General features: G+C 29.6%; 2 protein-coding genes across 4 annotated transcripts; both read left to right on the top strand.

The window, feature by feature from the left end:
* The first annotated feature begins 3,131 nt into the window (after nucleotides 1-3,131).
* Nucleotides 3,132-11,560, top strand: LOC108742610 (lysosome-associated membrane glycoprotein 1). Of its 3 annotated transcripts, none has more exons than XM_025976879.1 (5): nucleotides 3,132-3,321; nucleotides 5,567-6,181; nucleotides 7,591-7,779; nucleotides 8,653-8,791; nucleotides 11,020-11,560. In XM_025976879.1, the coding sequence occupies exons 1-5, from the start codon at nucleotides 3,270-3,272 to the stop codon at nucleotides 11,081-11,083; spliced, it is 1,059 nt and encodes a 352-aa protein (XP_025832664.1). In that variant the 5' UTR covers nucleotides 3,132-3,269; the 3' UTR covers nucleotides 11,084-11,560. The 3 variants fall into 3 exon arrangements, with proteins under 3 accessions (XP_025832664.1, XP_025832663.1, XP_025832665.1); XM_025976878.1 differs by having other exon boundaries at nucleotides 3,134-3,321; nucleotides 5,564-6,181; XM_025976880.1 differs by lacking the exon at nucleotides 11,020-11,560 and adding an exon at nucleotides 10,194-10,505 and having other exon boundaries at nucleotides 3,136-3,321; nucleotides 5,564-6,181.
* Nucleotides 11,561-12,646: 1,086 nt separating this feature from the next.
* LOC108742602 (COP9 signalosome complex subunit 9) lies at nucleotides 12,647-14,888 on the top strand. Its single transcript, XM_018477869.2, has 3 exons — nucleotides 12,647-12,828; nucleotides 12,953-13,025; nucleotides 13,532-14,888. Exons 1-3 carry the CDS (start codon nucleotides 12,760-12,762, stop codon nucleotides 13,567-13,569), a joined length of 180 nt encoding a protein of 59 aa, XP_018333371.1. The 5' UTR covers nucleotides 12,647-12,759; the 3' UTR covers nucleotides 13,570-14,888.
* Nucleotides 14,889-14,894: the final 6 nt, after the last annotated feature.

The following is a 14,894-nucleotide window of genomic DNA, read 5'->3' as shown; positions in this document are numbered from 1 at the left end:
ATTTTATTACAAAAAAAGTGTATATCAAATATAAAATAGATGTCAAGATGTATATAATAATATTATAAGCTTAAATATTGCTTGATACAGACACTGTACTTATTCTACTCTACTACAAAAATTTTCATCATTTTATATAATCAATGTGTAATCAACATTGAACATTTATCGGATATTTTGATGTTATACATTTCATCTCAAAAAATAAGGGTAAACAATCCTTTAGATTATCCCTTTGCAACATATAAACAAACATGTAAATAATATAACTGCATCTACACTTTCTACATTCAAAATTTTCACTTGAAATGCATACTATACAATCTACTGCTTTCAACAATCTATTTACAAATATTTTGTCTAAAACTTCTTCAGAAAAAACGGCGTTGTAAATAATACCACAAAGTACGTACTATATATTAAAAAAATGTTTCCCAAGTATATTGCCTGCTACTAATGTACGCAAAAGTAAATGTAATGCCACAAATATGTTTAACAATTCATTCATGACGAAATTTGAAAAGTGCCAAATATAGAATGGTTTTCACACCAAAATTTGGCATCACAAAAACAATCACCACCACAAACATATTTATATAGGTATCTATGTATACACTTATATGCATAAAATAACAATGGTTATCGTGAAAAACAATAAAAGGTATTTAAACGTCCAGCTCATCAATACCTTTGATGTGTGATGATTGTAAACATGAGTGTTATTTCATTTGAATTTTAATCAAAGAAAACAATAGTAAAGTATGCTCGTTTTCATATTTTAATTATTTTTTGTTCGTCGAATCCAATGTATATCTAAAAATGGGTAACTATGCACGTTCATTGTAGTTATTAGTTGTAACATTCCTTTTAGCAAAAGCTAACAAAAATACACAGATTGGTTTTTTAGAAAATAATACAACCGAAAGAAATTAATGATTTGAAAGTTGAACCGTTTGGCTAATTGCATCTTCAAAAATTCAGTCAGGCGCACAAATGCACCTACAAATTGCAGTAGGTACCATTCTCTATATTTTCATTTTACTGATTGATCGTGAGATAAAAACCGAAACGTACCAACACAATTATAAGAATAAATTAATCATTGATGATATGAGATCGCAATTCAATAAAAAATCATTTATAACCAACTTAAAATAAGTAATGTCAATCGCACAAAAACATTCATAAATGGCATAACTTACCATTTTTTAGATATACACAGGAATGGAGTACCTATGGTGTTTTATACCCTTTAATACATATTCCTAGGTAGGATTGTAACGGATATGCTTTAGCGGATGCAGGTGAAGACATGGATGAAGATACGAATATTTCGTTTTTCTCTAAAGATACACTCTCAATTAGTAGAATTGTTAATGTAATTTGATCCTTTCATTTTCGTACACTTTGAGAACTTAGTCTATTTTCAAATATCTCAAACATTTTAAAATTGATTACTTTTGCTATCGGTAAATAGGCGGCAGAAATTCGCTTTCCGTCCGGCCTAATGTTGACTGTTTATCAACATATCGTGTTTCCTCTTATAGCATTGTAACACAACAAATATCAGTTAAATGTCCTTCTCAAAATGAGGATGCGGATTTTAAACAATTCAACTTTGCGGATCGGATATTAAAATTCCTGCAGATCATCCGCAGTTGCAGATGTCGATGCGGATATTCGTTACAACCCTGTTTATAAGTTTTTTATTACAATAAGTATATTACGCACCAAGGGAAGGAAGTACGGTGGCAAAACCCCGGAAGAGGGTGCTGTTTTTCTCCCAGATGCCCGTATACGATTTTTTACCATACCCCTGCCCTGAAAGTTCGATTTTCCCTTATTTTAGCGACGAAAGCGCAACAAATAAGAAATCGTATTTACTGTTTATTATAGAATTTTTTTTAACATCTGCCGCATGAAAATTGCAAAGGATCTTAAAATCATTTCTTAGTGAGTAAATTCGATCTATTACCTGGAAAGGAAAGTTGCGCTTTTGTCCTTCAAATCAGGGAAAATTATGCTACTTTTAGTAAGAGTGTGGTAACAGAGATTTTTTACATTTTACTATATTAATAACTCCACTGTTCTTTTTAATTGAAACCACTTTTATACCTAAGCTCTAACACACGAAATCGTCCACTAAATATTGAGATTTTACTTTTTATGAAAAATCAGATGAGTCGGTCCTTCTAAAAATAACAAAATAGACCGAGAAATGATTTAATATATCTGTATATCTAAACACTGCTTGATTAAACCGATAAAGAAAATAAATACAGAAGCCGAACGTTGGTACCAAATATATCGTTAGTCTGTTTGTGAAATACCCCGCTGCGTATGCATTTTAAAACAATAAGAACAATACTATACTTGTTATATGTGAGAGAAAATGGCGTGTATGTCCTGTTACATACCGTGTTAATGAGTTTAATGATTGGTACGAGTGCAAGGTACTTATATATTATTAAATTAAATTATTTATTTGCCTGTTATGTAAATAGAAGTCATTACTCAGTAATAACTGTTCTTATTACAGTTAATTAGTTACGTGAATCATATAATTAATAGTTTAGCTTCACTATTTATTATTTAAGTTAACTATTCGATAAGCAGTCCCCCCTTTATCCTGTTTCTTGCATTTAGTGATTCTAGTNAGCGCGATCATAAACGGAGAAAGCTTTTACTTTCTTTTTAACTAATAAAGCTATTAGACGTGTCTTTATAAATGATTACAGTACATTTATTAAAATTTTCCATTTCTATTTTGCACTTTACTTTCACAAGCTTTAAATTAAGTGGACTTAATTTTTAATTTCTTGAAAACCAATAAATTTTTACATAATTAGAGAATATATATTTTTCTGGATAGTCTCGCTACTCCGCTGTTAGAAAAACATAAAAAAATTTTTCCACTGTTTACGGGCCACCCTGTATATACGCATTATTCCGTAATTTAAGCAATTTCATATACCTCTACGTACTATTGTGTTGCCTATGAACATTTACTAAAATGACAATGAAGGATTGAGCCATCTGTAAGCGGGTAAGTAGAAACACAATCCTAGTATGAATCAACCGATAAAGTAGTTAACCTAACGTAACAGTAATAATTCCTCCTGGTAGATAATTTACATTTCCAATTTCATTTTTGGTTTAGTTGGGTAAGTCGTAAGTCATTCGGTCGTCATCGGCAGTACTCCAACGATAATTGTTAGTCGCATAATTAACGTGTGTTATTGTTTTAATATTCAAACGGACATTTTAAAATGAAATACGTAATTTTTGCCTCGTTAATAGCTGTTTTAGCAGCAGAAACTGGTGAGTACACGTACTTTAATCTCTTTCGGTATTCCCTGGGGGGTGTACCGTTTTCTAGAAATTGACAGTTATTGTATTATTTCGCTTGCTTTTATTAAATACTTTGGCTTTCATTAGACGTAAAACGAATTTGTTTATTAGTACGTCATTTTGTAATGTCTCCTATATTTATGCTAATGAGTGAGTTCCGAGTAAACAAACTTATTCGAATTCTGAAAATATACTATATTATATATGTTAGCAAGAGTCTGTTCATTAGGCAGAAGTACATATGTTACGCATGTTTTAATAGTAATATATTTTTGATTACGCTGTAGTCATTGTCTGTGTTAAAAATCTTTATCTTCAGTGATACGGATTGATAACAGTTGGCCTAACCTCAACCAATTCTGGACTATTTTTTTCTGTTTTAGCTTGGCTTTAGCAGTTATTTTCTTCTATACACTTAGTATTTTATGGAAGGTAAAAAATGATAACAATAGAATCGCTGCAGATATATTGTCCTAGTGGGAAATGCTATAAACGTTTTAGTTCTTACGATTAATAATCTTGTTTACGCCTAATTTCTATCTGTGAAATGACCTTTATGAAGTTATAATTTAAAAAAGAGTTCTTTCCGTTTTATTTATTAAAGTAGAACAAGTAGGACTTTGATTTCTGGAATCCTGATAGTTATTCTGAATCATCGGTTTTCAATAACTAATATTAGTCTCACCGTTTTTGGGTTTTTAAAAACGTTTTTAATTTTTTCATCTTAAAAAGGATGGAATGGAAATAGATATTTGCTGTCTTATGTAAGAAGTAATAGTTTTTGAATTTTCAATTCGAGGATATCGAAAATTTTGAGAACTGCTAACTTAAATTATCACATGGAAGACTAAATGGTCCCTGTGATCCCTGGAAAATTAATTTATAGCTTTAGAAGTTAAATTCATAATATAAGTAATAAGAAAACAAATGTCTTCTTTTTTCTAAATGGTAATAATGTGTATGTGCAGATTTATCTGTTTAAATGTAATACCTATGAAATGTTAATCGTAAACTATCTGCAAAGTACATATCTATCTATCTATATATAATGTCATATATATATATTTATGCAGTATGTGCTAATTTTATGAAGGAAATGGTCCCTCTGACACAAATAACTAACTTTAAGGATGTTATACCTATTTTTGAATGCAGTGCATACGTTAAGCCGTTATGTGTTATTGCCTACTCCATGTACTTTTCAAAATTTTGCCTAATTCGTTAAATAAGAAATGTACTTGCCTATTTCATGTAATAGATGATTATTTGAATATTGCAAAAGAAACTGATAAAAGGTTGAGGTATTTCAAAATCTCATATCTGCAAAGTGGGCGTGAGACAGACCTGCATTCATATTGAACACTGGCTACAACCAGTATCACAAAGCATAAATCTTTTCACCCCTTCAAGTATAGAATGTTATTAAATGTCGAAATAGGTTTTTAATATGTTATATCAAGGAGCATTAAGACCAAGTTTCAAGTAAATCTGACTACAAACAAAAATGCCCCATACAACGTTTGCTGGGGTTGAATTTCGAAATATCCTTCCTTCTAGGTCCTAGGATTCAACCTGGGCGTTGATACATGATTTTGTGATAGGTACGATGTAGTTTTTGCAGTGGTTTCCTTTTGATTTGTGTGTTTTATTATTATTACTGTTCAATAGTTGAGAAGCTCATCTTGTTTTAAAAATACTTTGCCCGAGTTCGTTGTATCTTTGTCTGATGTAAACAAATAGTAATTTTTGATATATGCATAATTGATTTGTAAACGGTAAAACACATGCTTATGAGATCAAATAAGATCGAGATAGTAGTAGATAACTTCAGTTAACCATAACGACCCCAAGATTGTTCAGAAAATTAAGTTATAATGGATAGTTAAAATACCACTCTTCCTAGTAATTTGGATTTCTTTAAACTGACCTCTACCCCCATCATGTGGTGGACTGCGACCACATATAAAGAATTTTTGAAATCCTTGTTTCCATAATCGTGATATAGTACAATTTTTGAGACAAGAGCCGCTTACTGTGTAAATTGAATTTTATAAAACCACGTGATCAGAAACTAACAAAACCTTGCTAAAATAAAATTTAATGTTTTAGGTAACCTTGCATTAAACACGACGATAATTCCACTTGTTTATTAATTGAAAATTAATTTTATTATCCTTTAGGATGTAAAGGCTAATTCATTGTCTTATTACAGCAGTTAAAGCTCCACCTCCTGAGCCTGAGCCTACACCTGCCACCAATGCTTCGACTACTCCGGTTCCAACAACTCATGCTCCTACCACTCTTGCTCCTACAACTAAAGCTCCTACCACTCTTCCTCCTACAACTAAAACTCCTATCACTCTTCCTCCTACAACTAAAACTCCTACCACTCTTCCTCCTACAACTAAAACTTCTACCACTGCTGCTCCTACCCCCCCTCCTACTAGTACACCTGTACCTCCTGCGCCCTCACCGTCACCGTTTCCTCCAGCTAATCCCGGCGATCCTTCAACTGGTTTGTGGTCCATGCATTACGGGGATACCAATTCCAGTTGCGTCATTTTGAAGGCTGCAATTCAGATCGAATTTCCTTACACTGAAAATAATAAATCGTCGAGGGGTTTGGTTAATGTACCTACGAATGCCACTGTTGAAGGAGACTGTAAAGAAGATGATAAAACGCTTACGTTGATGTGGTATTATAAAAATGATACCACCAATACAACCAAGAACTCCTTGATCATTGAATTCGAAGAATCCAAAGACAAGTACCAAGTGAAGCAGATAAAAGTAAACATCAACCCCAAAATCACTTTTGCTGATTACAACGGTAAGTGTCTGATCATAAGTTATGTAATTCATAAATACATATTATGGGAATATGTAGGCGATTAAAAAAACATTTACCTAATTTTTAACAAAATTGTTCTCGGTATATGAGAACTGAAGGGTCAACTTTAAAAAGGTGTACATGCATTTGTTAGTTTTTTAGAAGTTCCGCTTTCAGGAATTAAACTTTATGCAACTAGTTACTAATAGTTTGTGAGAAATTCGTGTTTTTTTTTTATTTATTATTACCTATTATTTCTAACAGTAGTAGTATGGTACGGAATCCTTCGCCCCTGAGTCGAATTTGAACGGCTTGAACTAGTTTACGAGAAAAAAACTGCGCACATGCATTCATGCTTTCAGATAAAGCATGCACTGTTTCGCTATTTGTATAAATACAAGTCAGTGATAAGATTAAAGTACGTGATGAACCTCCGGAAACCGTTAAAGGCAATCGTCAAAGTTACTTTTTCATAATAAATGAATATTTCAAGGAAGGAAATGTAATTTACACCTCTGTAGGTACATTGAGGTGCCGTAAAAATCGACTATTTTTTATTGTTTGAATATATTTTTTATTTCTTTTTTGTTTTTCATTAATGAATTAGTCAGTGGATGTTTACACATAAAAATTTAATTAGCCTCTCAGAATTTTATGAATCCTTTAAAGTCGTTCAAAAATTTTGAATTGTGTCACTATTTTTGATCTTATAGGTATATAGATATAGGTAATCGTGATGTAACGACGAAGAAACAAAAATTGATTCTGCAATTTACAATATTGTTTCTAAGGTGATGAAAAACTCTTGTGTAGGGTGTCTATCTTAAAAAAAAATATAATTAGTTAGATAACCACCCTTATAAACAATAAAATTAATATCTTCCACGAGAAGTCGGGGCAGAAGTGGATTTATTGTAACAAAGAGAACAAACTCCATGGGTTTTAAAACGATGTAACAAAATATTATATTATGGAAAAGCCGTATCAAAAGTTAAAGAATCAGAGTTCCATGAAAAGCTTGCAAATTGATTACGTATCACTTTGTAACACGAGAAGAGAAACGTATCTCTAAGTGATATCGCAAATGTGATTGTGTTACTAAAATTAAATAGCCAATAAATTTTACTTTTTTTAAATGAAAACTCGTAAATATATGCAGTTTAGCATCATAACGAAAAGTTAATTTTATTAATAGCATAATTGAAAAGATTCAATTAAATTGCATATATATACCAAAGCCAAATAATTTATGGAACTAGCTGACAACCATTCTAATTAATCCTTGAACATTTTTATTAACAAAATAAGTAGATATTAATTAGTAATCAATGAAAATGTTTTTAATTTAATATGAACTTTAGTGTTTAGGGATATTGTTCAAATATGATTATCGTTATTATTTCTTACAGGAACAGAACCAATAGTGTTGATTTATAATCACACTCATTTCACAACAAGCTCGTCAAAATCTTATAAATGTGATAAGGAACAAACCCTCAATTTAACTGAAAACTCTAATGTCACAGTTGGGTATCTTCATATCTGGCACACTCAATTCCAGGCTTTCCACAATTCCTCTAGCCAGGAGTTTGAGTCAGGTAAGCATTATCACTTACCGTAACTTTAATTAAAAGTTCATTAGGTTCGAGGCTGAGCAGTAAATATTTTCCTAAACAAAAAGTTGGAATTATATTTATTTTAATCTCATTACTACCACAAATGTGCATGAAAGTGCAATGTTTTACGTAAGTCTGTAATCAAAATTTACTATTACTGTGTAAGAACAAAATTCTTTGATTTGTAAATATACAAACTAATGATCTTCTATTCGTTTGTTTAACTATATGTGCTTTATTGATAGATAGTTTATCTTGTTTTACCTTCATAATATTAACGTGAAATTTCAGGTCACCGAACTTGTTATCTTCCAGTGTAAAGATCACAGTTCGTATTTATTTAATTTTTTAAAATGTCCCAGTGATCGCTATCCTTCTTATTCTACTTTCGCTAATTAGCAAACATGAAAATTTTTTCTGAACTTTTTAATCGATTACATTTTGGCGTGTTCTCAAAAATAACGTAATATTATTTTGAAAATATTGTTTATAAAGCACTGCCAAAACTCGTGCTCGTTTAAAATTTTCAATATTTTATTAGCTGTTTTGTATGGTATACATATACATAAAAATATATTTTTGGAATTAACTTCTGCATATATCAATATTTCTATTTACATACATACACTAAGGAATCTATATTAATTTAATTGTCACCGATTCTGTCAAATTATTCATGGCAGTATCTAACAAAAGAAACTGCAGGAAAAATTATTCTGGATTTTTACTTTTCTCTATTATTACTATTTTGATTACTACTAATATGGAGTACCTAGATTTTATTACATTTTAATTTATCCCAGAAAGATACGTAAAAAATAAAGTTGCTTACATTTTTTCCTGTTTGTTTTTTAGCTGAAGATTGCGAACCCATAAGTACTTCGGACGTGGTGCCTTTGGCAGTGGGTTGTGCTCTAGCTGCTCTAGTTATAATCGTTCTTGTGGCTTACCTGATTGGAAGAAAACGTGCCCAAGCCCGGGGATACCTTTCCATGTGAGTCTAACAACTGCTCCGTGGTACATTGATGTTCGTAAAAAATATATATACTGTATTTTTGCCATTTTACACCACGTGAAACTTAAATGCTACCAACAATTTTCAAGCTATTACCGAAAAAATATATATATTTGCAAACTTGAGACGTATTTGCATTGCGGTACAATGTTATTATGCCTTCAGTATTTATGTCCAGCGAAATTGTAGTGAGGAAAATGAAGAATCTATTAGGATAAATTGTTTTAAAATAATAATAAATAGAAACTGTACCCAGTAATTTTCATTGGGATCCTTTTTTTTTTCTTTGCGTTTAAATGTAGTTTAGAGCATAATATTGACAATGTTTTAATAGAAACTTCACTTTTCCATAAGTATTTGTTTTTAAAGTCAGATTTAGCTTGGTATCTTTTGTGGTGTAAAGTGGCGTAAACGTTTAGTCTCATTTAATTTTTTCTTTGGTACAATTTAAAACAGCTTTTAGTCATTATTTTTAACGTTTTTCGTTGTGTTGTACGTTTGTAAACTCTTCCTTAAATTGTATTTGTTTTTTTTATGTTCAATTTTTCAAATTTCTAAATATATAAAATTAGTATTATTAACGCTTTTATTGATCCTTATTCTATTTTATTAGTTTAATGATAATGAAAATAGGAAACTTTGTATAGTGGTATCTAATAATAATTAATTGGTTAAATTACTTAACGTTAATTTTCTGCAACATTTCATTTTTTATTAAAAGCGTTAATTTAATAGGGAATAACAAACATTTTCTTGCGATAATGATGATATAGCTTTACTGTCTGTGTGACTAAACATTTTGGTAGTCGTTAGTTTTTGATAACACAAATAATCATTTTAGTAAAAAAAAACAAAAGCGGTGAAACTGTTGCATAGAGATAGATATATATTACAAATAAATAGGTAGACACTACTGTTGATAATTATTTTTGTGTTAATTAAAAAAATGCTTTTATATGCCTTACCCCTGTCAGTTTTTTGATGTTCATTGTTTCACCAATCCCTTCATAATATTTTTTACCTTTCTATAATCATCTTTTGATAAACATTCAAAATCATTTTTATGCTATTGGCTTTTTGGTACTGTGTTGTTGAAAACTGCTGCCATAATATTAAACAAGGCAAAATGGAAATGTAAAACTATCTTAAAAGGCTCTAAATAAATGTATTATTAAAAGTATTTGACTTGAAACATTTATAAACTTTCGTTGCAACACATTAAAATTTCAAATAAAGTAGCCTAAAGTACTACTCACAATATATATATTATAAATTGAGGACTATAAAGTAAATGGATATTTAAGTTTTGAGTCGAATACTAAGAAGGAAATTTTTTTGTTGTTGAGGATGGAGCCTTTGGTGCATTTTCAAATTTTTGCAGCTAACATCTTGTGTTTCGAAGGAAGGGCCTCTGCCAAATAATTGTCTATGGTAGTGTGCTAAATGGTATAAATTTGTGATTGTAAAGTAAATGAGACGATTACTAAATAAGAAAAAAGTAATTAAGGATTTCAATACTTTAATTAGATACTTTTGATGTAGAAGAACGATTTTTATTTCGTTTCTTATTTTTTGAATAAATTTTTCGACGTGACATTTAGGCTGTGAGTAAAATTGTGTCTCATGTTATACTGGAAAGATGTAGTAAAAGCTGGAAAATTGTGAATAAAAATATATGAAATGGGGTACAAAACGGTGGTTTATTATTACTTTACCCAATACTACATCCATGTGCTACAGAGCTTAGAAACCGTAATTTCTTATTTTAACTTTTTGGCTTTGCTACACTCGTGTTGTATTAATGACCACCAATTTGTTGATCTAAAAGGGAATCTTTAATTTCTTATCAATTTTTTTTAAAGCAGGAACTATGAACATTCATCTACAATTTCTACTGTAGATCATTTGAATTTAATAAATATTTACTTTAAACTGTAATGAATTTTAACACCGTTTTAATATATACCAAAATGTAATTACAAATAAACATACATATAGATAAAGTCACAAATGTTATATAAGTTAATCTAAACAAACTTGTATCGAAAAGTTATTAAAGAAAATTATGGAAACCGTAGTGTTTTTTATTAGTTTTGAGGAGTGAAGTTTTTATGTAGAGGATTTGCGTTAAGAAATTATTTCATATTTTTACTAAAATTAAATTTTTATTCTCGATTTATATACTTTTAATTTATTATTGATTTTAGGTTTTCCCAAAACAAAAAAGAAGCTGAATACATCCCCATGAAAACAATATCTTGTTTTAACTAATATGGGTAGTTGTGCTTTACTCCAAACTTGGTTTTTCTTTCCTTCTTTTACTAATTAATTTAAGATTAAGTTTATTTTCCATAAGATAAAGAATGATAGCGATACGATAAGAAACTCAGTAAAAAGACTTCGTTTTATTCCTATCATTCAGTATTTATTAATTTTTAATCACTTAAACGTGCAAGTGATTTTATTAAAGCAGACAAGTTAATTGTAGTTTTTTTACTTATTTATTATTATTCAAGTTTTTAAGCATTAAGAAATAATTATATAGGGTATGTTAGTGTTGTTATTTCAAATATTGTGATATTAACAATAATGAGGTTGTAAAAGATAGTATAAATAAACTCTGTTTTTATCAGAGTTAAGAAAGATGCCGATTGTGAAATATACAGTTTTATCTTTTACCACCATGTATTTAATTATAATGTAATTCAAATTGTTACTATCAAGCAATAAATCGATTATTCTATATTATTATTCATTAGTTCAGAAGATCATTTTGCATAAGCTGCAAATAAGTAGAATTTAGCCTACATTATATGTAATTGATAGTCTAATGCAGACTAACTCGTTTTTTTTAATTTTCTTGGAGCAGATCAGTTTACAAATTGTCATTTAATTCATTTGAATACACCTTCGCTTTTCCATTCAAAATTATATATTAATTTAATTGTCACCGATTCTGTCAAATTNATTGTGCATTTTCTAAAATTATCCATGAATGTACATGGTGTCCTGTTTTTGCTGGCAGATACCCAACTTTGTTGTTTTTAATGGAACAGACTCTATTTCATTAAATATATCAATTCTGTGATAAAGTTAAAGATCACTTTTTTCAAAAACCATGTGCCAGAAATCTTGATAGTTTTTGATATATGGACTTCTTGAAAATTTATGACAAAAACGGGTTGACAATTTTAATTTACTATTTTCACAACAATCAACTGTAATTAATTTATGTAATAGCACAGTATACCGAGAGTTCTGAAGTCTTGCACCATAAAAATAAATTATCCAAAAATAAAATACATGGTCCTGCAAGTACCACAACATCGGAATGAAAAACAGAATCTATCTTTATGAACATTTAGAAAATCGAAAGTTTGTTAAAGGTGTATGTTTAGAGCGCGGCGTTGTACGGGTGCGAAACATGGGCAGTGGGAGCGGCGGAAAAGAAAGCTTATGTATCTCGACACTATCTTCCTTCTCTAATATATATCATAACTCATGGCCTACGTATAGGTTCTCGAAATATTCTTTCCACCTATCTGCCTTTTCCTCATTTTCTATCAAAATGACCCCTGCCTCGTTTCTTATATTATTACTACTGTACCCTACATCTCTAAAATTCTTTTTAATTATATTATAAGCCTAATCCATTTTACCTACTTCAAACTTATTATCAAAATTTAGCATATTTATTTTCTTTAGCAAACATTATCTTTTGGTAATTAATGGATAAAATTAAAAATGTATTTATTTCTGTATTTGGAAATAATTATTACTACGTATTTTTAAAATGAAGTAGTGACTACATGGAGTTGATTTATCAATGATTTACTAACTGTCATTTTGTGATAACAAACAACTTCGAAAACTCAATCTTAACCTTACATTGTGTAAATCTGTTTCGTTTAAAATCCTTATTTTTGATCTTATTCTCTGAAAATAAAATGAAACCAGCAGTTGTAGTAGATGAAATGTTTCCTGAAGGAGCAGGTCCTTATATGGACTTAGAGGAGGTAAGTTTACTCAAAACTTAATTGAAACATAACCATTAAGCTACTGTTTTTAAAAATATACTCCAATCAATAATTAAATATTATGGTGGCTTTATTAACATATTTTTATCATTATAACTTACAGGCAGGAGGCTCTAGTGGTTTGCTGATGGATTTAGTTGCTAATGAGAAATCTGTACATGCAGACTTTTTTAACGGTAAATATCCTATATTTTATTTTTTATTGTATTTTATTAAATGGGAAATAATTAATTTACAACATACCATATAAGAGTATGCACAAGATACAGAGATGCTTTTCTTAAAAGGAGATATTAAGCACTATTTATAATTTTATGAGTATCACCATTTTAATATTACTCTCAACCTAAAAGTAGCAAGTGACAACACTACAGTGTTTGTTATATTAATTAGCAATGTGACTTGTGACTAATTTATTTTGTCGAGTTTTTACTGTAAATTTCATTCTAAGTTGATCTTACAGTTGATTAGTGTTTTAATACTAGTATACAAAAAAAAAACATCCACATAATATAGATGAAATACTTTGATTTCTATCAAATTATTCAGCATTATGATAATTAGTCCTACATTAGTGTCTTGTGTAGCTTGGGCTAATATTTTGAATTTGCAAAGCCCCACTATATTTTTATTGGTAAATTGAGGTTGGCAAATAAAATGCTCTCAACTCCTTACTTTACAGATTTTGATGATCTTTATGATGAAGATGATTTACAATGATGCAAATTACCTTAGCGGTTAAATGAAACAACGTTAATGTAATTTTCAAAGATGTATTTTTAGTTAAATGTGTTTACAACTGTTAATTACCAAAATTTATTTTTTCTCATTAATCACAGATTGCAGTCAAAACAGTGAATTTTGTTTGTTGTAATGTATTTTCGTAAGTTTTATGTTTATGTTGAGTAAAAATAAATTTTCTATTCTATAAAAAATGGCCTCTTTTGGAGACGTTTTCGCCCTTTCGGTCCGATAACGTCCCTCACTACTTCTTTATACTTTTCATTTACATTCAGTACAAAATAACATTAAAAAGTCGAATAATATTTACACGATGGACTTTTCTTACAGTAACAATAACCATCTTAATAATAATTATTACAATAATCTAGAAAGTGTACATTCATTATTGTGCTACATAAAACAATGCTTGTGAGCAATAAACGTCTAACAAATAACTTTATGACATCCAAAAGGAACAATTGCCTGTCTTGTGGTTAACAAAATCTTTTTTGTTGTTGAAGAAACAAACACAGACCAACAATATTAACTAAAATTTAAAATACTAATTTTACTGGTTTTAAAAGAAACTGACAAAACAGTTATGAAAGCAAATGATCATTACATTCAGGTATTTGTGAAAAGTTGTGTATATAATATTTTTCTTTAAGTATTCAGTCAGTTTCTCGGTTTAGTGGTACTGATCGAATTAACATAATTAATTTTTGTTGAAAATTATATAATAATTCTCTAGTTGAATCATTCAATTCAATTTTAACATATTAAAAAACAAAAGCGAAAGGTAACCCTCTTTCTTACTCTTTCTCTCACTCTCTCATTCCCCCTTCTTTCTTTCTATTTCTTCCTCGCTGTAGTTCAAATTATATTATTTACAAATTTTACAATTAACATTCCTTAATTAAAGGCGATCGAACTTAAATAATTCCTTGGCGATTATTTACATTAATTTACATTAAAAAAAGTTTGAACGGAATATTGAAATAGGTAGATTTAAGCTGTGGTACTCATATGCTCTTGCAACCACCCCATTGATGAAAAATGACGCCTAGTAAAAAATATTTGGTCCTCTACAAAAATTTGACCATCAAAAAATTTTTTATTTTTTGTTTTTTTTTGTCGTTTAAGCACTTACTATTATCACCTTCATCTTGTTCCGTTTGGAAAAATAAATATGACAAGTTTTTGGTATAAACCTAATGGTGTGGGTACATGATTCTCTTATCATCCGCAAATTTTTATGATTCTTGATGACAAATGTAAACTTGCAGATATGTTTAGGGATATTTTATAAATATAATTAATTA

The sequence above is a fragment of the Agrilus planipennis genome, unplaced genomic scaffold, assembly GCF_000699045.2.
Source record: "Agrilus planipennis isolate EAB-ADULT unplaced genomic scaffold, Apla_2.0 scaffold345, whole genome shotgun sequence".
NCBI classification, from domain to species: Eukaryota; Metazoa; Arthropoda; class Insecta; order Coleoptera; family Buprestidae; genus Agrilus; species Agrilus planipennis.
This window is presented reverse-complemented; position numbering and strand designations above follow the sequence as displayed.